Source organism: Carassius carassius, chromosome 45 (assembly GCF_963082965.1).
Source record: "Carassius carassius chromosome 45, fCarCar2.1, whole genome shotgun sequence".
Lineage (NCBI taxonomy): Eukaryota > Metazoa > Chordata > Actinopteri > Cypriniformes > Cyprinidae > Carassius > Carassius carassius.
The window spans coordinates 25016443-25043699 of NC_081799.1; the positions used below are offsets into that span (position 1 = coordinate 25016443).

Consider the following 27257-nt stretch of genomic DNA (forward strand, 5'->3'; position numbering starts at 1 on the left):
ATGAATTGTATAAGATGAATTGAATTATTAGAATATTATACATCGTGTTACTTTTGAATTTACGACCAGTGTTGCTAATATTCCATCAAATAAAAAATAAATTCAAATGAAAACTGAATATATAAAAATAAAAGCATATAAATACCATAATATATAACTCCTGAAATAACTCTGGGCGGCAAATTTGTTGAATTACTACTTCATGACTTTCAAGAGAACAGTGATTAGACTTTAATTGGCCTTCCAAAAAAGAAACTGTAGTAAGTCTCATTAAGCTTTGACCTTTAATTTTACGTTCAATTTAAATTTTAAGTACAAAATGGCACAGCGTGAACAAAATCCGCACCTTGGATTCTGGCCGTCATTTGGAGAAGCACAAGCACAGGAGAGATTTTAAATGTGTTTCTGAAAGGGCAGAGACGGGACGTTTGTGACAGATGGTGAACCGAAGTGAGACAGCTTTGCCTGAGCTCATGCAAAACAAAAGATCAGACGATTGTCAGCACATTATTTACTAGTTTAATTTGTGCAGCATTAACAATAACCAGTGAAACGCCTTCTGCTCATTACTTAATGACAATATCTATATCTGTGCTGGACACTTGAAAGATGACTTTGTGTCTGTCAGACACAGTTCTCTAAACCTATAAAAGACCCATTTGGAATAAAGAAATCAAAATAATATACTTAAGTTTATCAACCAGTAATGGGTTGATATATCATGTAAACTCAGTATAATTATTATCTTGAAGCAAGTGCGCTTCATGTTTATTTTTAGTCATTGAGGTGGAAAAACATACCAGAGCACATCATTAGCCGATCAGATAATTAAAAATAAAAGATGTAAGGACCATTTCAAATCAATATGATCAGCTGGGTCATTTAGGGCTCTGAAGTCCAGCTTAATTACTAAATTAATCAACTGTAGCTAAAATGCTTGTCATTACTCTTGATTTTCACTGCCAGTAGGTGGCAGTGTGGGATACCCTGAGTTGTGAGGGCATGTGTGGTCTATAATCAATTTAACAGCCAGAATCACTACCATTTATACTAACTGTTGATAAATTATGATTTATTAGCATTTTCAGTAAAAATCTTCTCTTCTCTTCTCTTCTAATTATGCAGTATGCAGTATTTTTGCCATACAAGCATGGTGATTTCTATGCTGTATTACTGCAATTTTCAGTGATGCAGTATTTGATCATGCAGCAGAACTGCTGTTGTACTCCGTCCAATTTAATACACTTGTACTAGAGTTAAACAATTGCATTTGTGTTTTTGTTAGGAAGTGCTGAACCGCATGCACTCTGTGTGCAATGACTTGAAAAAGAATAAATGATGTGCCTTGAAACTGTTAAACTGTTCTCAGCTGTCAGCGTGACTGCATCAGAAATAATGATATGTTGTTATGGTTTGTTGTACTTGGACACAATAGATAAGAAGAAATGTAAGTGTCTGCACAGGACACACAACTTTATTCAGTGAACCTGTAGAAGTTTTAAAAACATCACTTGTCATTTATTTGAAATGAAACCTGACATGCAAAGTCTAATCCTCACCGATTCTTGCTAGATTTTGGGCCATTCATTGTTACATTCGAATCAAGGAGAAACTTCCAAGACTTTTTCCAATTGCTCAGAGATATATTTGCAGGCTTACATGTTTTTAAATTATTTGAGAATTTCCAAGATTCCATCCATTCTGCAAACATATCTTCATCTTCATCTTCCACGTTGCCAGATTTGGACCGAACGTTACGCTTTGCTCGTGGTTGCATCTTTGCTATTTTAGATGCATCACTCCATTTCTTCATTTGTGGTTTCAGCTGATCTATATCAGAGTACATTTTCTTTCTTTTCTTTACAGTCTTTGTCACTATCACAGATGTGTCCTCATACTTTCTTTGCTTCGAGTCAAGGTCTATCGTCATGAACCTCCAGGACTTGCTCCACATTTCCAGCTTCAAGTCTCTGAGCGAAGCAGAAGGTAAATTATAGATGCGTTTGTGTTTGGACCAAAGAATCAAGTCTTGTGCATTGAACGATCTTGGCTTTGCATCAACCCACGAGGCGATGTTCTTTGGTGGTTGTGGGTTTGACATCTTCCACGATCGACCCCACTCTGACCAGCTCTCGATCTGAGAATTCAAATAACATTCGATTTGTTTTTGATAAAACTCTGTGCTGGTCAACATCCAAGAGTTATCCCAATTTAACACTTCGTTTTTCATTAGTTGCGCAAGTCCAGGACCATCAAACTTCTTTTTAACCCTCCAGGAGTCATTCCACTCATTTGGAGGATATCGTTCCTTGAATGTCTGAGAAACAAATGATCTGCTAAATGCGTTCGATGCTCTACAAAGTTCCTTTCTGCCTTTCATTTCCATTGATCTCTCAAACCATGCATGCTCACGTTGGAGATCCTCCAAACAGGAGAACCTCCATGAACCAGTCCATGCCGTCATGGACGGTTCATCATGATGACACAGATGAGTTGATGACTTCCATGATTGTTCCCAGTCAGCCATGGATCGTGCATATGTATGGTGACATACCAACTTGGTAGATGCACTTGTCGCTTGTCTTTCCAGAAGATGCTGATGTCTCGTTGACCTCCAGGACTCTGCCCATGTGCAAACCCCTGCTGGTCCATTATGCGTAATGTCTTCATTTACTCGCACTCTTCTAATAGGCCTTGGTTGAGAATTGGCAGACCAACCCTGCTGCCATAAACCGGCATCTTGGTTGAGAGTTAAGTTGGTGAACTTCCAAGAATCGTCCCATTCGGTGAGAGTTTGTGAGAATTGTGAAGGTGGTCTTCTCCGGTTCCTCAAGGCTCTTTCTTCTCTATGCTGATGTTTCATCATCTTCCAAGAATCGTTCCAGTTTATTTTCTCAGAGAAGTTGAGCATCTCTTGGCGCTTCTGGCTTTTAGGCAAAGCAAGTACATTGAAATTCACATGTTCAGTTGGTTGCATGTCTAGTTTCAATGTCTCAACCTTCACTTCAATCTCTTTATTTATCTCTTCTTTATACTCTGACTGATTTTTTATGGTCATCCATGATTTTTCCCATTCAGGCAGCTGATTCTCCCTCCTACCGAACTGAGATCTCCATTGAATTTTGTTCTTCATCTCTTTAGACACATTTATTATCATGTTGCAGATGTCGGGATGCAGCTCCTCAGGCTCCTTTGCTTGAGATTGGATTGAATTAGTCTCCTTTTCTGACATGGTTTTCGCAACTCTCCAAGATTCACTCCAAGCTGAATTAACTGTAGCTTTAGATTTCATATGAAGCTGCTTTTTAAAGTGCATCCCAGAATTATTCCATGGTTGTTTTTCCTCATTAGCTGTGGGTTGAATGAAATCATATTTAACATCTACTTCTTTTACAGGCTTCGTTGACTTCCAGGACTCGTTCCAGTCTGATGCAATTTCCTCATATTGATTGTAAAATTTGTTGCAATAACTTTTATTTTTGTTTTCATGAAACTCTTTTCTTTTCTGACTGAATATCCAAGACTTTTCCCATTCTGCAGTGACCAGGTCTTGTTTAATGTGCTCGGAGTCTGAAGGTTTGCTACGTTTCTCCCATAGAAATATGTCATTGGAGCTCAAATCATTGTTGGCATCAAACCCAAGATCAAACCATGGTTTACCATCAGTGCTTGGCTGAAAATTGAGAAACTTCCATGACTGCCCCCAGTTGAATGCACAAGGTCTTTCTTCAGGTTGTGGCAAAGGTTGGGAAAACTTCCAAGACTTCGCCCACACCATCAACCCCGGGCAGCTTTCATTGAGCTGACGTAACAGAGCCAGTTTATTGGCTTTTGTAGTTTTCGTCGAGTCCACCTGCCTTTGAATCCGACTGCTCTGGAAGCCTTGAGACCTGCCAAGGTGGGTCTTTTTAGCCTTGTGTACATCAAGAGTCGATTCTTCAGGAAGCTTTGCTTTTCTCTCCAGCCTTTTAGGGCTTTTAATCTTGAAGGACATGCGCCCCTTCCAATCCTGATTGATTCTATGAAAAGTTTAATTGGTATGGACAACAAACAAAAAGACTTCTCGTTAATTATGAATTGTGTGCTTCTTTTGTTTTAACAGATTATTTAAAGATGGCTGCTGTTATTAAAATGTATATTTACACAATTAAGGCAATTAAAGTTGATGGGACCACAAGCTCAATATGGTTCTGAATGGCATTGTTATGTGTGAACACAATTGGCAGAGAGGCAGTTGGGATCAAACTGCATTGATGTAATATTAGAGTTACTGTAATTTTGAGATGACTCTTTAATTATTTTTCTTCAGAATTTATTATTTTCTAAGGCAATGCTCAAAATGCATCAATGAGCAGCTTGTAATTATGAGTACGAGAATGTTTTTTTCTAAGCAGGAAACTAATAATTACAGTAATTCTGACATGGCATGAGTGCGGCAATAGCATCTTCATAGATATTACAAAAGTATAATGGAATGTATTAAAGACAATTACATATATTGGTTAAATATGAACAAGCCCCATATAGCAAAAAGTATATTTTATGTGGCCAAAATGTATTTTAAATGTATGCTAAATAGTGAAGCTCTTTTTAAAATAGAAAATATACTTAGTTTCAACCCTCATACAGCAAAATATATTTTTAAATGTATTTCAATGGCAAGAAAATATAAGAATAAAAATTTTTAAAATCATTGAAAAATATTTTGAATTACAAGATAAAAATATTTGCAAGATTGTAAATGTGGAGTTGGAGTTTTCTGATTGAGAAATGCAGGAAAACAAGAGGTTCGGCATGTCCTCACCTTTCCAGAGCGCTCTTCCGTATCCTCTCTTCTTCCATCTGCCGTTTCTGTCGATACTCCCTCAGTCTGATTTCCCAGACATCCTTCATAATTGAAGCGCCACATACTAAAACCTCTGCTTTTTTGTCCATTATTATAGAGACTCCTTCCGTAAGCGGAGCTGAAACTGTCAGTGGATGAATGAGATTGGATTTAACAAGATTGCAATGTTCTTCTGCATAAACTAACCATAAAATGTGCATTTGTTTACGATAGCTCATCGAGTAGCATGCATTTGATTAAGCTACTTAATTTAACCAGGACAGGCAATTAAATACAAACACAGAACAAAACAAATGCAGACAAAAAAAAACGCTATTTGGAACATTTGCACATTATATAATGCATTTAGCAGGGAATCCGCATTTATCATGCAAAAACAATAACATATGAAATTGCTTCCGTGATTAATTCTAAAATAGCATTACTGGATTGTACTTTCAATCTATATTTAAAAGCAATAAAATTGTGTTTATTCCTAGCGATATTAATGGTAATTTCAAGAGCGCACTGCATCTAATACTTCTGTCCTGCCAACATAAAAGTGTATTTCTGTGCATAATTGATTAATAAAAAATGCTTGCTCACCCGTCAGACTGTTCTCTGTCAAATAAGCATCTGGAATCAGAAGCAGCTCTTATAAGTGTCAACTGTAACTAAACAAGCCTGTGTAACCAGGACTCTTGACCTGGCTATTTTTAACCCCATCAGCTGCCAAGTGACTCTGAAATACTTTTTGGATTTCATTTAAAATATTATTTTGTATTTCACCAGATACTGTACTAGACTATGTAACAATAAACCTGTGACTAAACGGATGTTGTTTTGTCACCCCTGTACATAATGATTAAAGTGGTGTCAGATTTCAGAATAAAAATGAGCTTCATCATGACGAGCGCTGATGATGGAGCTGATAAATAATACATTGAGTTTAGGTGGTGCATAACACAGTAGATCATTAAAAGGGAGTTTTTTTGGTGAGGTATTTGGGTGAGAGGATCAAGTGGAGTGTTTTACAGTTGTGTGCTCAATATAGCCACTAGAGCACGATGTTTGCAACGTTTGCAGGTTAAATATGTTATGAATGTACAATCTGCATATGACCGAGTACAGTATGGTAGTGAGTAAAAATAGCCACAAACAAGTTGTTCTATTAAGAGAATAGTTCATCCAGAACTATTTACTCAGATTTACTCACCCCATCCAAATGATCATTTTTGAATGAACTATTCCTTGTTACACTTACGTACATACACTGCATGCATATAATCAAATGTTTATGTAACTCATTTCATTGTGCTGTTGTGTATGCAACAAATTCAAATTTGATTTCAATTGTCACCAAGTTTGCACCAATATTGTTTTGCTCTTTTAATCTCAGTGCTGCTCGTATGAAAACTATTCATTTTGCATCACATTTGTCTTGCTTCTCACATAAGTTGTTGACATCCTGAATCTTAACCTTTCAAACGGAGTGAAGAAACAGTGCGGTGCCATTCAGAAGGCTGACAGCTCATTAGAAGACAAGAGTGTCAAACTTTGCATGGTTGATAATGATTCAGCTGTCATTACAGTGTCAGTTTTCAGAATAGAAATCACAATAATCAGCTCTGTTAAATGTTCTCTATAAGAAGCAGGAACTTGCACATTCACTCTCACTGCCAAGAATGACATGGATATTCAATCGATAATGCATTGTCAAATGTATCCTAATTACAAATTTCATTACAGCAAACCAAAGGCAATGTTGTTAAGTATTTTTAGAACAACATTTAAAGTCACCACGAAAGTGCTTTTCATGAGGAAAAGACTCAACTTTGCATTTAGGTTTGGAACAACATAAAATTACTTTTTATTGTTGGGTGAACTATCCTATGGATTGCTTTCTGTCTTTTTTTTTTAAGGTAACTGCAATTTTCAGAATTGCAAGAAAATGTCAGAATTGTGAGATAAAAACTCATAATTATAAGGAAAAAGGCAGAATTGCTATATATATGTAAACTCAGAATTGCACAATTCTGAGGGGTTTTTTTCTCTGAATTTAGATTTTACATCTTGCAATTGTTTTATTTTTCTGCCACAAAATAAAAAATAATAAAAGTTAAGTGCAATTTTATCTCACATTTCTGACTTTTTTTTCTCAGAATTGAGAGTTCATATCTTGCAATTCTGCATTCATATGTTTTTTTCATGTAACTGCAATGCAAAAAGTCAGAACTGTGAGACACTGTATGAGTTTATAGAATATAACATAAACTCGAATTTCTGTGAAAAAAAATCTGAACTGCATAATATAAACTTGTAATTTCTCAATTCTCTCAGCTTGTTTCTTGCTATCTTGACTTTTTTCCTCAAAACTGTGAGCTTATAGCTTGCAGTTCTGAGTTTAAATTTCACAACTCTTGAGTTTAAATGTCACATATTGACATTTTTTCTCAGAATTGCTTGGAAAAAGAATTTGAGAAAAAGAGTCCCTCTTTCATTTTTTACCCCAATGCAGAAACAGGCTTTTATATTATTCCTTTAATGCATTATCAGGAAGTTTATTTCAGCTCATCTATGAAAGGCATTACATACCAGTTTTTAATAAATGCAGCCATATTTAAAATCGAATAGACCCAAGTCAAGTAAGCATTACTGCACTTCTTATCTCCACAGATGTCATTAAAACTTCCCTGTAAACATGCTGAAACACCTAATGGGCCTGCACTGGCATTATCCAGAGGCTTGTTAATTATGGGAATGAATCACAAAGATATGTAAATTAATTACGAGCCAGCAGGGGGCTCATATGAGTCAGCGAGATCGCTCTATTACAAACTCTTCACACTGAGAGCTGCAGAAGAACGAAAGCGCCGGTGTCTCATTTCATCATCACGCAGCAATTGGCTTTTATAGAACATGCTTTGGTAGAGGATCAAATCCCAAGTGATATGATGATGAAGTTACATGGATTTAATTGCCATTGACATTTTGGTCTTATTTTATTTACTTGCTTTGAGTTTACTGCTGCTTGTGTTGGAAGACAGCTTCGATCCATTCATTCACTTTGATCTGGTGGAAATTCTACAATGAGTAAAATGAGGTCTTTAGCGATGTGATTCCTCAAATCATGCATCTTGTTGAGAAGAGATGTGCTCTACACACCAGAAAGAAATCTTCATGGATAATAAAAAAAATTATACAGCCTTGCATCTGGAAAAACAACGATGGAGTTTTTAGTGTGCTGTAGTTCTCTTATTTAACACTTAAAAAAAATATAAACTACAAATATATGCGGGGTAATTAACAGAAATCATACAATGTGTCATACTCGTGGGGACAGTATGCTTGGAAATAATATTTCATGTCTTCCATTGCATTTGTTATTTGTAGTGCGCCAGCCAACCCAATAGCAATAAGCTTTGTGCTTCTGGGAGGCCTGCTTTTAATATGTCTCAGCTTTCAAAATCAGTTTTATCGATACACAACTCATTTTGTGTCTTACAATAATGTGTTTTTCAAGCTCTTTAATGATCAGATTGCTGTATTTATGTGAAACATTTCTTTGTGAAAATTCCAAAATTCCAAATTTCCAAAACATTCTAAAAGTTGAAGTGGGCTCAACTCATTAACACAGGCTAAGATATATTGTTTTATTTTCTGAGGTAGCCTGCAGGCTATAACATGTAAGTGACTAGGCCTATTCACAAGCTGTTTTATTCATGGTATAATACAGTAAATGATTTAACATAATATTTAACAGCTTCCATTCATTATTTGTAGCACGCCAGCCACCCAGTAATCACAATAATTTTGTGCTTTGTTGCTTTAATATAACACAGCTCCGCTTTCTAATTGTGTCAGTTTTATCACGGAATACAAATTATAAATGTGTTTTTATTCTTTATTTCAAGTTTATAGCAAGACATAAAAGTGAAGGAACATCAGAAGGCATGAAAACTGTAGCCTATAGCTTAATTTATAATGAAAATAATGTCTCATAATTTTAATCGGAAAGACTCACATGCTGCTTAAACAAAAGCAAATACAGCGATCTGTCACACCACGTATAAGAGCGTGAAAATTACACATTATTGGAATATATTGTTTGCATTTTGTTATAAAACTGACAGATTTTGAAAGCTGAGATTTTGGAAAATCCCCCGATGCTCCCAATCCGGGCCATTTTCATGTGCAAAAGGCTAGAATATACTCTCAAAAAATTTCTACTTTATTCTCGTAATATTTCGACTTTATTCTCGTAATATTTCGACTTCATTCTCGTAATATTTCGACTTCATTCTCGTAATATTTCGACTTTATTCTCGTAATATTTCGACTTCATTCTCGTAATATTTCGACTTCATTCTCGTAATATTTCGACTTCATTCTCGTAAAATTTGACTTCATTCTCGTAAAATTCGACTTCATTCTCGTAATATTTCGACTTCATTCTCGTAATATTTCGACTTCATTCTCGTAAAATTCGACTTCATTCTCGTAAAATTCGACTTCATTCTCGTAATATTTCGACTTCATTCTCGTAATATTTCGACTTCATTCTCGTAATATTTCGACTTCATTCTCGTAATATTTCGACTTTATTCTCGTAATATTTCGACTTTATTCTCGTAATATTTCGACTTCATTCTCGTAAAATTCGACTTCATTCTCGTAAAATTCGACTTCATTCTCGTAATATTTCGACTTCATTCTCGTAATATTTCGACTTCATTCTCGTAATATTTCGACTTCATTCTCGTAAAATTCGACTTCATTCTCGTAAAATTCGACTTCATTCTCGTAATATTTCGACTTCATTCTCGTAATATTTCGACTTCATTCTCGTAGTATTTCGACTTCATTCTCGTAATATTTCGACTTCATTCTCGTAGTATTTCGACTTCATTCTCGTAAAATTCGACTTCATTCTGGTAAAATTCGACTTAATTCTCATAATATTTCGACTTCATTCTCGTAATATTTCGACTTCATTCTCGTAATATTTCGACTTTATTCTCGTAATATTTCGACTTCATTCTCGTAAAATTCGACTTCATTCTCGTAAAATTCGACTTCATTCTCGTAATATTTCAACTTCATTCTCGTAATATTTCGACTTCATTCTCGTAATATTTCGACTTCATTCTCGTAATATTTCGACTTCATTCTCGTAAAATTCGACTTCATTCTCGTAAAATTCGACTTCATTCTCGTAATATTTCGACTTCATTCTCGTAATATTTCGACTTCATTCTCGTAATATTTCGACTTCTTTCTCGTAATATTTCGACTTTATTCTCGTAATATTTCGACTTTATTCTCGTAATATTTCGACTTCATTCTCGTAAAATTCGACTTCATTCTCGTAAAATTCGACTTCATTCTCGTAATATTTCGACTTCATTCTCGTAATATTTCGACTTCATTCTCGTAATATTTCGACTTCATTCTCGTAAAATTCGACTTCATTCTCGTAAAATTCGACTTCATTCTCGTAATATTTCGACTTCATTCTCGTAGTATTTCGACTTCATTCTCGTAATATTTCGACTTCATTCTCGTAGTATTTCGACTTCATTCTCGTAGTATTTCGACTTCATTCTCGTAAAATTCGACTTCATTCTCGTAAAATTCGACTTAATTCTCGTAATATTTCGACTTCATTCTCGTAATATTTCGACTTCATTCTCGTAATATTTCGACTTTATTCTCGTAATATTTCGACTTCATTCTCGTAAAATTCGACTTCATTCTCGTAAAATTCGACTTCATTCTCGTAATATTTCGACTTCATTCTCGTAATATTTCGACTTCATTCTCGTAATATTTCGACTTCATTCTCGTAATATTTCGACTTCATTCTCGTAGTATTTCGACTTCATTCTCGTAATATTTCGACTTCATTCTCGTAGTATTTCGACTTCATTCTCGTAATATTTCGACTTCATTCTCGTAGTATTTCGACTTCATTCTCGTAGTATTTCGACTTCATTCTCGTAATATTTCGACTTCATTCTCGTAGTATTTCGACTTCATTCTCGTAGTATTTCGACTTCATTCTCGTAATATTTCGACTTCATTCTCATAGTATTTCGACTTCATTCTCGTAATATTTCGACTTCATTCTTGTAATATTTCGACTTCATTCTCGTAGTATTTCGACTTCATTCTCGTAGTATTTCGACTTTATTCTCGTAGTATTTCGACTTTATTCTCGCAGTATTTTGACTTTATTCTCGTAGTATTTCGACTTTATTCTCATAATATTTCGACTTTATTCTCAGAGTATTTCGACTTTATTCTCAGAGTATTTCGACTTTATTCTCATAGTATTTCAACTTTATTCTCATAAATTCGACTTTATTCTCAAAACATTACGACTTTAATCTCGTAATCTCCGGTTTATTTTTTGAAGAAAGAAGAAAGATGGATACTAAAGGAGGAACCATCATGTTCTGCACAGGCAAACATCACATTTCCCTAGCAATTGCATTTGAATAGTCGTCTAATTTAAAAGACAAGTGAACAGTACAAGCATGCACATTTAATCTAGATTTGTCCTCGCTACCCACCTCAGCTACTCTAATTACCTCACACATTCCCCTGGCAGCAACATGACAGACTGTCAGCCGTACCAGACAGAAATGCACCTGTGAGCAGAAAGAATAAATCACCTTTTGACTCCTTCTGCATCTGTAACAAAAGCGCAGCTCCACAGTAGACCTGAAGACAGCAGCACAGCACAGAGACTCTTGACCTCGGCCGCTCACTCGCTGCTCATTAGTGCAAGCGATTTAATCCTTCTTTATGTGAATGAATTATATAATTAAACCTCTTTAGCACATTAGCAAACACAAGAGGCATGCATTTATGAACTCTGCTTTACTTTGCATTAAATCAAATTAAAATGCATATGAAATAAACTAGAAATAAATTAATACTTGCTTGTTTTGGTGGCTGACAGGACATTAATATGGTTGCTAGAATGTTCTGAGTAGATAAGGATTTAGTAGAATTTTTTAACATTTGTTAAAAATGTTAACAATCTTGTTAACAATCATCTGTGATAATGTATTTGTAATTTGTAATGTTTATGTATTTGTGAATGTATACAGTATGTACTTTCAACCATGAACCCTAAATATGAACAATAATAAGTTATTTTAGTATTAGTTATATACTATATTTACTGTATAATATTTTGAATTAGCTTTTATTTTTATATTTTCAGTTTTCATTTTAGTTTTAGTATAAGTTTGAGCAGTTTTTGTTATTAATATTTCTTTTTAATGTTTTTAATGTTTAATGTTAACCTGTTTAATATTTCTATTTAGTTTATTTTTTATTTCCGTTTGAGTCATTTTAGCTTTTTTTAGTTTTTCAATTTTAAGTTTTTCTATGTAATGTTTTTTCCAGCTTTATTTCTATTAATAAAACAATTTTAGTCAATAATAACAGCACTGACTGTGATGTGCTTTTACCATATTTATTCATTTCATTTATTCATTTGTTTTAAATATTTCTATTGAGCTTCTATTCTTTTTTTCATTTTCGTACTTTAATTTAAATGTGTTTATTTCAGTTATTGTCCGAAACGACTTTTTCTTTTAAATCTAGCTTCATTTCAATTACTGAAAACCTTTTTTAAGTATTTTTTTTTATTTTAGTTAAAAGTAACAACACTGATGGTGAGGGCGCTTTTTTACTTTTTATTATAATTTTTTGAATATTGCCTTTTCTTTTTGTTTTAGAAATTTTCAACTTATTTATTCAACTTCAATTTATTTCACACATATTTATTGCATATTTAAGTTTATTTAATTTGATTTGCAGAGGTAACGTTCCTAATTTTGGTTTAGGTTCTTTAAGCTTTTTTTTTATTATTATTATAGCTTTATTTCAGTGACTGAAAATGATTTTTAATAGTTTTATTTTTACTTCATTTCATAAAAAGGTCATGGGTCTCTTGCTCATGGGTCAGGTGGCTGTCATGCAATATAGCAGCATCTATAATGTCAAGAACAACATGGAAAGCCTTCAGTCTGACCTTTAGCCTTTCAGGTTTGGCCTGCGCCACACACTCCTTCAACTTTATTTAGCAACTGGTCGACGTCTGCGTTAAAGATCATCCCTCTACAGATGGACAGAGTGGCTGCTCTTTCGAGAAACACTTCTCATCAACAATTAGAGGAAATGTTGGCATGAATGTCAAAAAACATTAATGGCACTACAAGAAAAGCTCTCTCAGTGGTGATGCATTGTGCCTAGAAATGAAAAATGCATCAACCTGAGCCATGCAATTTGCATGTAATTTATTTTTTAAAAGGATGATTTTTCCCACCAGACTAAATGAGCTGGTTTTTTTATTATTATGCAAAAGGCAGACATACATTAAATGTGAAATGTAAAACAGCACAGCTCCATCACTGAAACTTGCATTTAGATAATATTATGCTTTTTCTGTTTGAGTTGAGATATATGAAGAGAGAGAAACCAGGGCACATATTCTGAAGTGCATACGACGTTTCTGGAAGAGTAGTTGAAACGAAAGAACGGCAAACTAAAACGTGTGAAAGTTCTTCACCTCTAGGGCTCCAAGAGGAATCAGCTAATTAGAAACCAATAACAAAGCATATGGACAGAAATAGAGCGTGGTGAGGCTGCGGTGCTTTAAAGAAGCGAACTGCATCAAACACCAAAAAATCCTCAAAGAAAACTTACTCTAATTACTTGTTCGGTGGTTATATATTCCTGCTGCCGTTCCTTTGGAAATGTCAGCCTGTGGGAACAAATTCACCAGAGAGATTGTGTGATTTTCCAAGTAAAAAAGTGATAAAGAAATACGAAACCACAGCAATTGAGAATATCTGAAACACAGGTCAGTGTGTGCCTAAACAACGACAAACACCAAACCACTTCTGATATTTATATTTGGTTTAAGATATAAGCAATAAGATATGCTCTTTACTAAATCCAGACAATAAAAACAACACATAAACACATAAATAAATGCAATATAAACAAAAACTATAGGCAATGAAAAGGTACACTTTGGGCAAAAGCAGCTGCATAGATGCTGTGCACTGGACTAGTATTATGAATAAATTATGTAAATTTGCATTGAATGAAAAATAGGCACAGAATAAATAAATAAATAAATAAATAAATAAATAAATAAATAAATTGTTAGAATTCTGAAGGGAAAAAATATATGCACTAGGAAAGTTTGACTTAATTTATGTTTCTCATGTGCTTAAAAACTTTGATAGTCCAGAGATAATAAAGTAATGACCTTAACCATTTGGACAAATATATATAAATATATATATATATAATATTATTAATAATAATAATAATAATAATAATAATTCTAGACAAAATATATTTTAAATAGCAGCTAAATAAATGTTTCAAATGTTTCAAACAGTGTAACAGTTAAACAGTGAACAGTTAAAAATATATTTTTGAAATTAGATAACATTATATTTTTCAAATATTTTTCAAAATGTAATTCCGAGGCAAAAAAATACATTCTCAATCTTACAGTATAGCCTTTAGGCTAAATACTAATGTGAACGAAATAGCCTATATCAAAATTAAACTTATATTCACTTAATAATGTTTATTTTTTATTTGAATTGTATTTTAAGTTTACATTGTACGGTATGTTCTTTGCTGATTTATTCAAATGTGTTATATATTCATAGACAACAAATAAAGTTTTTCATCAAACGTGATTGCATTTTCTTGGATTAAAATATATGAAGAGCAAAATATATTTTTAAATAATAAAAAAAATTAAATACAAACACACCCACACATACACACATACATACATATATATATATGTAAAAAGAAAAAAAAATATATATAAAATATATAACAATATATACAAAAATCGCCTAAATATAAAATATATTTACATAGATATATTTTAGCAATTTTTTTGTCTATATAGCATTTTGAATTTAACAAGGATAGACTTGACTTTACAGTGGTAGGCTATCCACTGTATGTGATGTGATTTTTACTAAATAATTAAAACTTTTTTATGGAGTATTTGTCTAGTTAAAGGTTTGTTTTTTCACTCACTGCATTTCTGTCCCTCGCAGTTTTTATTTCTATCACAAATTAAATATGGCGCTACCCTGACTAAATTCTGTAATCTAAAGGTTCTTCACTTGAGAAACAAACAGAGTTGGTACAATCGATTCGCTTCAAACCGGTTTGACTGATGGAACTAATGTGAATGCACGCTCATTTGCATTAGCGGGTGACTATGGGAGGGGTTTGCAGGTGTTAATGGGGCGTCATGGGGGAGTCTGAAGCCCTAAAGATAAAGAACAGACCCAGCAGAGGGTGTTCTGGTCATTTGGTTTGCGATGCTGACACTGGGGATGTTTTGATGCTGTTGGATCAGTGCTGAGCAGATCGGGTGTTGAGTTGGGTGTTTGTCAAGCGAGCGGAATTATGAATCAATTATTCGGGTGAGCAAATGATTCACGGTTCGTAATTGAATCGCAATTCTTTCTCCTCAGGCCTCACGTTTGCTATATTCTTACCTACAGGTTCTTTCTGTCTGCTGTGGTGGTCTCTCAGTCGGTTTCGTCTGGATCAGGTAAAAGTCGGATCTTTGCGTTATTTGTTTCCATACGCGTTTGGGTTTTCCTCGCTCCTTTCTAACACGGATTCGCGTTCTTCTCCAAGGATGTGAAGGAGCAGGATGTGGGAAAGCTGCTGGAGTCTCTGGAAAGCCAAAACAACACGCGGAATTCTTGAATAAGTTCAACGAAATGAACACGCAGACGGCGCAAGGTCCACACCGGAACGCAGAGGCCGTGTTACCGTTCATAGGACTGACCGGAGGTGACATCATCATTACCGAAAATAAGATACAATTCTAGGCTATAAAATTAATATTATTGGAGTACATTTTAATTACTGTAAAAAAAAAAATATTTATTTTTTTGTAAATAAAACTGCCATTTTTTTTCTTTTTTTTCAGTCATAATTCACATATCGACTATAATTCAGAACTGCCATTTCTTTTAACTGTGTATTTTAGTTTTACACAATTTTTTCTTCTAATGCATCCTAACAGATCAAGTCCTTAGAAAGAGCAGAAAGTCTTCAATTCATAAAGTCGTGGAATAATATTTTGCATGCACTGCCAAAAAAAGAAAAGTTTTTTTTCCTTCAGTATTTTTCTTTTCTTTTCCAATGCAAATATCTAAACATTGCAAATGGAATACAATTAAATGCGTTCATGCTTTTGAAAAAGAACAAATATATGTCAATATTTCTTTTTAGTTTTAGGCATAAATTATCTTTTTTTTTTAAAAATATATTTTGATACTTAAAAAAAAGTTATTTAAGAATGTCAATTGTGTAGGCTACTAAAACCTTTTTTTTTTAATGTGTATTATTATTTTTATAAGGTTGATTTTCTTCTGAACCTATTCTGTCATATACTTGTTTTAGTTTTAAACAAACTCATTTTGATCTTATAAAGATCTCTTTATGGCATTATGCTTCTCAAGTATACTGAAAAAATATTCATTTAATTTACTACCTTTTTTTAAGGTAAGTGGTTAGAATCAATGTAATTTAGTTTTCTAACTTTCAACTATTTTGTTTAAAATGTAGCTGTTTCAACCACAATAAACTATATTTTTCCCCCAGTGTAAATTTATTTTGTTTTAAGAATCTTTGCACTGGAAATGCAGAGGAAAGCATCATAATTCTAGAGTTCTCAGTTTGCACAGCGCTTACAGACACAAACCAGAGGAAGCAAAACTGTGTGTTTTGAGCATTTAGGAGTGGATCTATCTGTTTATTAATGGGGATTCCAGTCTTGTCAGGCGTAACGGCCTGCCCAGTGTCTGGATAGTTCTTGTCATTCTGGGAAACAGATGTTGGTAGCAGCTGTTTAGATTACACGTCATAAATTTTGTAGGAAGGGGCTGCTATTTTTCTTTTACATCCTTTTATTTAACATCTTTATTCCACTGTTTCTCATTTCAGTTTCTAAACAAAGCCGTACCTGCTGCAAGAATGGTGGAACGTGCATTTTGGGAAGCTTCTGCGCCTGTCCGAAGCACTTCACCGGCCGCAGCTGTGAATACGACGAGCGCCTCAGGTAATTAAATGAGGTCAGGGTCGAGCTGGATGGCACTGGTGTCATTGCACAAGGTTTCTGAATGATTATGTGTTTTTATTTTGCCAGTGATTGTGGTGTGATTCCACACGGAGAATGGGTTCAGAAAGGATGCTCGTACTGCAGATGTGGATATGGACTCCTGCACTGCTTCCCGCATGTGTTCAGCAAAGACTGTGGTGAGTTGATAGATGCATGTTTGTTGTGGATTTTATTTCCAACTAAACCAGCTCCAGCACCTAGAAGGATATCAAGTGTGTCTGGCATCGTGTTATCAACTTAAGTTAAAAAAAGGCCCCTAAAATGACCTTCTTGCCCAGTGTTTGTGTCTTGTTTTCAATTCACATATCTAAATATTTTTAAATCAAGATACATTTGAAAACAAAATTGCATAATAAATTAATGTTAAATAAGTTTATGCTTAAAAAAAAGGAAATGTATTATTTTTGTGACCTATTGGTAGATTGTTTTCTTATTGTAAGTGTAAGTTTTATATATATATATATATATTATTATTACTATTATTACTATTATTATTATTATACATTGTTTTTTTTATATAAATTTGATTCATTTAGATTTTTTTTTTCTAAACAAGACTTCATGTGTCAAAATATTTTTAAGGATGTTTAGATATTTGGACTGAAATATGACAATAATAAGTAAGAAAGTACCATTTGCCTGTTTTATTGACCATTCCCATTATATTACAGTGAGGAAGGTTGATAACATGAATCTTAATGAATCTCTTAATATCCTGTAACTGGTTTAGCTGGAGATAAACAACAATAGACACAAGTTCTCACCTCCAACGCTTCTCTAACAGTGCTGTGAATCACTGACTGGCGCTTGATTTAACCTGATGGCAGATGATTATTCAGGCGTCTGCTGCTTCTGTGCTGTTTCTTCAAATAACATTCCTGTATATTATTTCGTATGCATTTATCTTTTTCTTATTTTCTTTCAGACGATTCTGAGGAAGTTCGGTGGTACAGTTCAAGTTCCCACAGAACGTTGTCTTCTGCAGTCGTCATGTTTGTTGCCTTTATTTTACGCTTTCCACTGGAAGTTAGTTTTCTGAACTAGGTTTTCTACATAAATGCTCTATTAGACTACGAACAAGATGTTTTTTTCTTTGACATTTAGGGCAGCATTTATTGGTGGCACTGAAATGCATTTTTCTTCCAGTGGAAGTGTACCTAGCTGTGTTAAAAGCAACTGTTTAGTGAAGGAACATGTACATAGGATTTATATTGAAAATATATATTGTGTGTGTCAGTGCACAGCCAAACCAAAATGACTTCTGTCTGTTTCTGTCTCTGTATGAATTTGTTACACAAGAGAATGCACTGGCTAAAAGTGATTTTTTTTTATATTCTGCATCTGTTTTGCTTTTAAAATATGCATGTCATCTGAACAATGCGCTTGTTTTAAAGTCAAGTTCTCTCCTCATCTGCCCTGGAAACGTTGGTTTCGTCAGAGGAGAGAGAAGGAGATAATGCTCCGATATCCAAGCGTGATCGTTGACCTTTTGGCTATTTTCTCTTATCTTATATAAACAATCGTCCAGCCAATCAATCTCAGTGACTCTCTTGACCTTCTAGAGCTGCCCAGTGATGTACTGTAACACTCTTTATGAATGAGCGAATGAATTTGTCTTATCTAATTAAAACGTGCATCAATAACTGAGATGACTGACTGTTTACTGACTTCAATTAAGCAATTTATCATGGATGCCAAAAATTAGATTGCATTCCAGTGAATAAAAGACTATTGAGTAGAAAAAATATAACGTTTTGGTATATTATTTTCTAATAATAATTCAAGTGGATTTTTAGTAAAGACCCCAATTATCTGCATGGTATTTGCTTTTTAAAATATGTAAATAATACAAAGATTATCAGAGAAGAAAATACTATTTCAGTCTTTCTACTACTTTAAAAATGTATTACTTGCCATTTCTTAGTAACTTTTAGTGAAATTTACTAACAATTCCTGAGACTGAGAGTTTTTTAGGTTTGTGTGTGTGTGTATATATATATATATATATATATATATATATATACATATATATATATATATAAGACTTTCTGTCTGTGTCTGGGCTGAAAGCTCTCTTCAGAAACAGACTGAATAAACAGAGATACTCAGGACTGTTTTACACTACAATGCTGCTGTTCTCTTTGGTATTAATAGCCGGGTGGGAGCTCTGCATCTTCTCCATTGTCAAGCGTGATAACGGCTTCATTCTGTATGAAGAATCTGCTCTTACATGTCAAAGAGATGCTTACAGGGACGTCTCATGTGATAAAGACTAGGATATGGCCCAGCCTGCGTTTCAGGATTAAGGAACAGAAACAGTTTAGCTCAGTTAAACTCATTTTGATATTTATTTTTGTGTAAGGGGAAAGCCACAAATATTTATTCTCATTATTTTAATTCTTATATGCATTTTCAGTGTCAATTCTCATTATTGCAATTATATATATATATATATATAAGTGTGTGTGTGTTCTTTCTTACAAGAAAGCAATATTGTTACAGTATCGAAGCAATATTGCTATTGTTAAAAGTACAATTAAAAATATGCAATACTGTTAAAAAGAAAAAAATGCACTTCTGCTCACCAAGGCTGCATTTGATAAAAAATAATGTTGTAAAATGTTAAATATTATTACAATTTAAAATAGCTGTTTTCTTTGCGAATATAGTTTGAAATGTACTTTATTCCTGTGATGCACAGCTGTATTTTCAGCATCATTCCTCCAGTCTCAGTGTCACGTGATCTTCAGAAATCATGTGTAACGTAACGTGAAGTTGAGATGTTGCTCGGAATGCACGAGGGATGACGTCGTAACTTTCCCGAGTTTAATAAAAGTACTTAAACATCACACACTCGTCCGCATACATGGGGAGTCGAGTGAGGAAAAAAAGACAAGAAGTGTACAAACATCTAACTCCGGTCACAAAAGAAAATATCAACCTCAGAGATCGGTAGAGCGGGTAACTGTCAGTTCTACCTCAGACACACTCTACGCACATGCGCAGTAGTTCTTATCAGATTACCATAAAAGTGACCGTTACACATGCTAATATGATGATTTACTGCTCAAGAAACATTTCTGATTATTATCGATGTTGAAAACCGTTGTGCTGCACAACATTTTTTTGGTACATTCTCTTTCATGATTCTTTGGCGAAAAGATGGTTAAAAAGTACAGCATTTATTTGAAATTGAAACCTTTTGTAATATTATAAATGTCTTTACTGTCACTTTTGATCAATTTAATGTGTCCCTGCTGAATAAAAATATAAATTTCTTCCAGTCCAGACACCAAACGTTTAGCATACATACAATTTATAATTTAATAAAAAAAGAAACACAGTATTACAGAATTGTAAACATGAGAATAATGAAAAACAACCTAAAAATTATTTACAGAAATATTGTACAATTTCTGAATTGTCCCTATAAGCAGTGTTATTTTAGTACAAGTGAGATCCTATTTTGTAAATTTTGTATAAATATTTAGTTTGTATTTTTATATTTTCAATTTTTATTTTAGTTCTAAATTTAAGATTTTAAAAATTTCAAAAGTTTTTCATTATATGTCTTAGTTTTAGTTATTTTAGTACATGAAAATTGTTTCTCTGGTAACTTGGAATACAAGTTTATTTATTTTTTTATTCAGTTTGGTTTTAGTTTTAGTTAACTAAAATAACTTTGACCCCCACCATTTTTTTTATGCAAAATGTAACTTTTGCTTTTTGTTTTGTGGTCTGAATTGTTAATTGTTGAACGAGAAACAAAGTCAGACTGTGTTGGCATTTTAAAGTTTTTAGCCACTGTTTCCCTCATAGTCCTTCTCCACTGAACTTTCTGGATTCGGCGCCTCGAGGCCTTCGTCTCTAAAGTGGCATTAGACATTCTTTAAGTTTCATTGATCCCCTTAAAAAAGGCCACTCTGTCTTCTAACCTCCAGAGATTAATCCAGTAAAAACAAAGCTGGCCACATCAGGAGACTTTTTTTTACTCCGTTTCCATTCTTTGAGCTCCAGGAAGTGCCACATTTCCCAGAGTCACGACATTCAGACGCTCGGGAAAGAGGATTAATGGGAGCCTTTAGAAAGTGACTCCTAAAAGAAACTCTCTCGCACTATAATATAATCGGTCCTCGCTCTGTCTGCGATCGTTTCCATGATAGCGTTTCATTTGCACAAACCTCTCGAGTGCTTTGATGGAGGCCTGGCATGTGGGTTGTTTAACTGGGCTGAAAGAGCTCGGCAGGAGTTTCCTTCCTGAAAAGGCCGGATGCATGGGATTACACGCAGGAAATCTGTCTGGGATTGTGCTGATTGGACGGGGGATGCTTTTGTAGCAATTGCAGGTAAACTTTTAAGTGATTGCATCACTTACGGAAAAAAAAACAAAGGTTGTTTCAAACCAGCTCCTGAGATTCCGAGGTTATATCCATTTGATGAAGCACAGGTACTTCAAACACAGCTTCTTTCTCTTTAATTCAATCTTAATGCTCATATAGGTTCATTGTCTTGGATATGCATGGATCAGCTCAATCCAGGCCGGGAGTCATATACTATTGATAAAAAGATGGCATTATTAATGCATGGCATATTTGACTGTGGCTCGTTTCATATGTGTGTTAAGGCGCCAATCACAATCACAAATTTTCTTTTCCAATTTCAAGTAGCCCAAAGGTTTGCTCGAGCTCCCTCTGAAAGGATTAGACTGAAGTTTATTGAAGTTAGACTGAAACTTCGTTAAAGCTTGCAGCTCAAGGAAAGCTCATGAGATGAACATAGATCTCCCAAAATATATAGACGGAGGAGAACAATCTTGTTCAGGAGGAAGATTGCCGTTTTTTTCTCTGAGACAGCAATGGAGAGCAAATATAGACAAAAAAAACCTAATTTCTCAACATGCAAATATAATATTATTGCACATGTGCATCACTTTAAACATGTTTTTCCAAAGTAACACATTTCTTCATGTGTAAACTTTGTTTTAAGTAAAATACTTTGAAACTTTCAAATTAAAAATATATTTTATTGGAGTTTCAGCAGGACTGAACTTGATCTCGGTGCTAAAGCAGTTCAGTGAGTCGTTTCTGATCTTTAAGTCCACAAATAATGACTTTAATCTTAACTAAGGTTTTATGAATTTGCATAGCAAGAAGAACATTCTTTTTCAGGTTTAAATTATGCATCTTAATCTCTAGTTTGTTTCTCAAACATACTATGTATATTATAATCATATTCATTCAAATGATAGCAAATGCACTGAGACTGAGACTGATTGATTGTTTTTTTATCTGGAAATAAACAATATTTCAGGATTATGTAAATGCAAAAAAGATTGGCCATAAAAAAAAAAAAAAACATAAAAATGAAAATGTATGTTTTATTCAAATATCAGTAAATGAGAGGCAATAACCATGCCAATTATTCTCTAAGGTTTAATTCTCATAGATACATATATTATACCACATTAAAAATAGTTTGTTTAATTTTATTTATCAATTAAACCTTGTTTTAGGATTGTGAAAATTATATATATATATATATGAAAAAGTGAAAATTTGTAGTAATTTAAATAGTTTTTTAATAACGTTTTTTAAATATTATATCATATTGATCATATTGATGAATATAATATAAAAGCACACTTTTCAAAAGTCAATTTTTAATCAAACCACTAAATGAATTCCATTACTTTATTTGCCATTTTTCCTAAAGTTTGTTTCTCAAAAAAAAGTTTGCCTATTATTATCGTATTCATGATATTTTATAATTATTTATTTATTCATTCATTCATTCCTGAGAAAAAAAATGAAACCGAAATGAGAAGTACACAATTTCTAGATACATATATTCTAGATACAAAGTTTTTAATTAAATAAATGTAAAAAAATAAGCGTCACTGATCATGTGACACGTCATTTTACACATTTCGATTTTCTTGCTTCCGCTGAAGCTCAATGAAACACCTCAAATCAAGCCGGAGGACACAGATCACCAGATCATTAGTGTAGCCGATGAAGCTCTAATGACACACCAAACACTGACACATCCTTACGTCTATGAATCTCACTTTTCACTCGAAAAGGTTTGGTCTCACGGTGTGTTTGCTATCCTGACCTGATTCTCAGCCCTGTCCCGGTGGAAAGCTGGTGTGACAGTGGCAAATGTCTCTTCTGTGTGGCAGTAAACAGAGGTAGATGGGGTAAACAGAGCGAGGGGCCGTCAGGGGCCAGGACTCGGGTTCGGGGGACACTGGTAATAGAGAGGGAGTGGAGAGTTAACAGTAAACACTCACACAGACAGAGAATGTGTTTACCCCGAACCTTACAGACGCTCAGAGCTCTTCTGCAGAGCTGCATGAGACAAAAAAGGAATTGCCTTGTCTTATTTTATCATCTCTTTGTACCCTGTACCCTTTGTACCTTCATCTTCACTTATCCTTTGTTCTCGCTCCAATTTCTCCTCCGTCTGTCCCCTGTCTTCACGTTTCCTGTGGCAATGTTTGAACGCAGCGTCTGCACTGTGTCCTCTCCCAGATCTCTCTTCTTATCTGAAGGTGATATGGTGAGAAGCAGGCCTGGACGCTCCTCTGCAGCACTGATCCTCCACAGATGGGATGGGAGGGTGGAAAAGTCATCAATAGTCAATCTCAGAATAAATATTTTCTGAAAAGAAAATACGGCATTAAATATGATTTCGTTTGAAACAAACAAACAAAAAAAAACATGGTTTGTGCCACAATGTGTTGAATGCATGAAACCATCGGAATTCAACACTTTAAAAAATGTTCAGTAATTTTATATTTTAAAAAAAAGCATGCAACAGATAATTAAATGTTTGTATTTTAATAGATCACAATATATATTGATGTTATAATTTTATATTTTGTCATATATATTATTAGTCATTGAATAATAAAAAATAAATAAATATTGATCATTTTCGAAGATTCGAAGGACACCTTTGTTTACTTTTGTATACTAAACCAAAATATTATTCAAATAAAAATGAATAATGAACTAAAAAATAAATAATACTACCTACAATATTATTCATATTATAGTTTAATTTATAACCTAAATAATACATTGTGGTATATTCTTATTATATTAAAAATACATATATTTATAATTTAATGTTTTTAATAGTAATCTTTTTAATAATAAACAAAAATATAATAATTTAAAGTAAATTATAACATTAAGTATGAGTTAATTTTAAATGTAATTTAGTTAATTAACAATAATAAACATGGTTTGTATCACAATGTATGCATGAAACCAACAATAATCTTAAACATTAACATTTAGATATATCATTCATATTATAATATTTACAGTATATTAGAATATATAATACATTATAATATATTCATATCATATTATTATATTTACAGTATGATAGAATATATAATACATCATAATATATATTCATATCATATAAAATATTTAGAACAAATAATACAATATTAATAAATAGTTTTCAAATATTTTAAATATATTTTCAATATTTGATTTAGTTTTTGTTTAATTAATAAACATAAAAAAATACAATTTTAGCATTCACAGTACATTACTAAAATAAATATGGGTTCTCTACAATAATAAACATGGTTTGTGCCCAAATTGAATGCATGAAACATCAAAATTCATGATTTAAAATGCTCAATTATTTTATATGAAAAAATATATTAAAATATATTATTCATGTTGAAATGGTTATATTATAATAATATATCAAACATTGCATTATATTATTCATATCGTAATGATATTTTATACATTTTAAAATATTAGATTTTCAGGACATTTTCGTTCCTTTTTCTACATTAAACACATCAGTATTTGGTGTTGGTGGTCACTCAATGTCCAGTCTACAGGCCATCTGCGTTCGGACGCGGGACGAGCTTCATCTGGGCCGGGTCAGAAAACTCACAGAGCAAGGATGTCACACTTTAGTTCTCCTCCAACAGTTAATTGCTTAAAGGCAGCCCCGCAGAATTAAATCTGTCTAATACGCCTGTGCCCATAACCCATCCTCACGACAGACGCGCTGCATAATAATCAAACCTTCCTCATTACACGAAGGGCAATTGGAGATGAATTAATTGACAGGCTGTACTGCCGTAATGAACCATAAATTAAACACACTGCAATCCACTGCTCACATTCAATAGCAAAGATGTGACAGTTTTGTACAAAATGACTAGATTGATATGCCTGCAAAAACCACCAAAGAAAAAAAAAGAGACTGATACTGAATACTAACTAGGCTTGGACATTTTCTTAAGAGTCTAATATGCTTTGTATGGGGTTTAGTGCATTGCAATGTGGTTTTTAGGGTTAACTGCACACTGCTTTGTTACTGACACTCATATTAAGCCATAGTGATCATAGTGATGCTTGACTTAGTAAACATTGCAATGAATCATACATTGCAATTAGAAAACAGCTTTACGTTTTTGAAATGCAATCGCTTAAGGTTAAAGGGATAGTTCACCCAAACATAAAAATGTAGTTATGTATTTTGTCTTCAGTAGAACAGCTTGATTCATAAAATGCAAGTCAACAGATGCACTTTTTAGAGCATGAAAAAAGCAAGGAACATAAAATTAATACCATGCAACAAATTGAGGTCTTATGAAGCGAAACAATCGGACTGTGCAAGAAACTGATTTTTTTTCTTACAACATTATTACCTGTAATCCAGAGTCTCGGGGAAAACGGGGAAACCTGATTCTTTTCCCTGACAGTTTGATTCAATGAACTGGTTCAGTTTATAGTTTATTTACATAATCATGCAATGACGAAACATATAAGCAATAACATCATTAAAGCACAAAATAATTATGTGAAATGTGGATGTTTTACATCTCTAAAGCATATAAAGTGAATGAACTCATCTTTATCAGCTCACCTTTTTACATAAACCTTGAGAAGCCATAAAAACGTTCACTTCTCCCGTTCATTCAAGCTGTCAGTTCACACATGTGCATATCAGTGCCTTATGGTTTCAAGTTGAATTAGTTGCTCAGTTCAGTGACTGTTAGAGGAACTGGAGAACTGAATGATTCATTTGTCACAGGATCAGATATGCCACTATTTTGGTTAATTTCCAGTTTTAGTGACTGTCAGGCGTCCGAAAGTGAGTAACTAGTAGATCTGTGCTGCTCGAGCTTTGAACTGTTTCAAATGAATCAGTCCAATTTGGTGAATTACTTCAAATAGTTCACCAAAAAGAATCAGTTCAAAATAATAATTCATTCGTTTGCCTGAGGCTCTGGATTACAGTTAATATGCTGTAAATAATGTTCAGTTTCTTGCACAGACTGATCGTTTCGCTTCGTAAGACCTCAATATATCGTCATGAGTTAATTTTGCATTGCCTTTATATGTTTTTTTGACTCTCTAAGTGACGGTAGCCATTGACTTACATTTGATGAACCACCAAGAACTACGATTACAGCTAAGAATCACCTTCCCTGTTCTACTGAAGAAGAAGAAGAAAATCAGCTGCATTTTGGTTGTCCTGAGGGTTTGTCAGGTTTTGCATGAAAACACAAGCCAAACACGAGTGGGTAAATTCACATGCACATGAGAGATGGAAAGCCAGTGCGAGTGGGAGTGAGACAGAGGAGTGATTGAGAGATCGGTGTGTGGGGGTTTGGAGGAGAGCAGACCAGAGGCCTGGACTGATTACTCCAGGAGTCACACACTGATCCTGCGATCCATCATTCCCTCCATCTCTGGGATTACACTCTGTCTTAAGATCCCAACACCTTGTTTCCCTCCAGGCTGGAGTTGTGTTGAACAGAGTGCTTTAGACGCTGTGGATTATGGGCTGTTTAATTAAGTAATGCTGTTAGTTCATGAATCACATCGGCGGTGATGCAAAAGAGCCAGACAATATCCTAAGGGCTCAGGGGAATCCTTAACTCTGAGCTTACAAAGAGGCTTTGTTGGTTTGTTTTAATGCTTTAATAACATGATGTGTGCAGTGCTGGGTAGTAACTGACTACATGTAATCTGGGTTATGTAATCAGATTTCAAAAATGAAGTATACTCATAATCAAATTACAGTTACTTTTTTAATGGATAACACAATTACAAATTATTCACACAATGACAGATAATTAAAAAATGATGCAGGTATTCCCAAACTTTTTGTCCTTGATCTATCTATCTATCTATGCATGTGTTTAATAATCTAAGATCTATGCATGTATTTATGCAT

The 27257-nt window shown here is 33.8% G+C and overlaps 2 protein-coding genes across 4 annotated transcripts; one reads left to right on the top strand and one right to left on the bottom strand.

Moving 5' to 3' along the window:
* Positions 1 to 1443: 1443 nt before the first annotated feature.
* On the bottom strand, positions 1444 to 15540 carry LOC132127840 (uncharacterized). 3 transcript variants are annotated; one of them, XM_059539997.1, is made up of 5 exons: positions 15391 to 15540; positions 13550 to 13607; positions 5432 to 5461; positions 4805 to 4970; positions 1444 to 4019 (listed from the first exon to the last, which is right to left on the bottom strand). In XM_059539997.1, the coding sequence occupies exons 4-5, from the start codon at positions 4933 to 4935 to the stop codon at positions 1556 to 1558; spliced, it is 2595 nt and encodes an 864-aa protein (XP_059395980.1). In that variant the 5' UTR covers positions 4936 to 4970; positions 5432 to 5461; positions 13550 to 13607; positions 15391 to 15540; the 3' UTR covers positions 1444 to 1555. The 3 variants fall into 3 exon arrangements, with proteins under 3 accessions (XP_059395980.1, XP_059395981.1, XP_059395982.1); XM_059539998.1 differs by lacking the exon at positions 5432 to 5461; XM_059539999.1 differs by lacking the exons at positions 5432 to 5461; positions 13550 to 13607.
* On the top strand, positions 15140 to 18674 carry LOC132127841 (cryptic protein-like). Its single transcript, XM_059540000.1, has 6 exons — positions 15140 to 15315; positions 15397 to 15446; positions 15536 to 15694; positions 16853 to 16967; positions 17055 to 17164; positions 17953 to 18674. Exons 1-6 carry the CDS (start codon positions 15299 to 15301, stop codon positions 18069 to 18071), a joined length of 570 nt encoding a protein of 189 aa, XP_059395983.1. The 5' UTR covers positions 15140 to 15298; the 3' UTR covers positions 18072 to 18674.
* Positions 18675 to 27257: the final 8583 nt, after the last annotated feature.

Bases quoted from the DNA above. Each gene is read 5' to 3' on its own strand.
- LOC132127840 (XM_059539999.1), bottom strand. From the start codon at position 4,935: ATGGACAAAAAAGCAGAGGTTTTAGTATGTGGCGCTTCAATTATGAAG. The intron at 4,020-4,804 runs GTGAGGACATGC...AACTTTTCATAG, and splicing joins CGGAAGAGCGCTCTGGAAAG to AATCAATCAGGATTGGAAGG.
- LOC132127841 (XM_059540000.1), top strand. The intron at 15,447-15,535 runs GTAAAAGTCGGA...TTCTTCTCCAAG, and splicing joins GTCGGTTTCGTCTGGATCAG to GATGTGAAGGAGCAGGATGT. The intron at 16,968-17,054 runs GTAATTAAATGA...TTATTTTGCCAG, and splicing joins GAATACGACGAGCGCCTCAG to TGATTGTGGTGTGATTCCAC.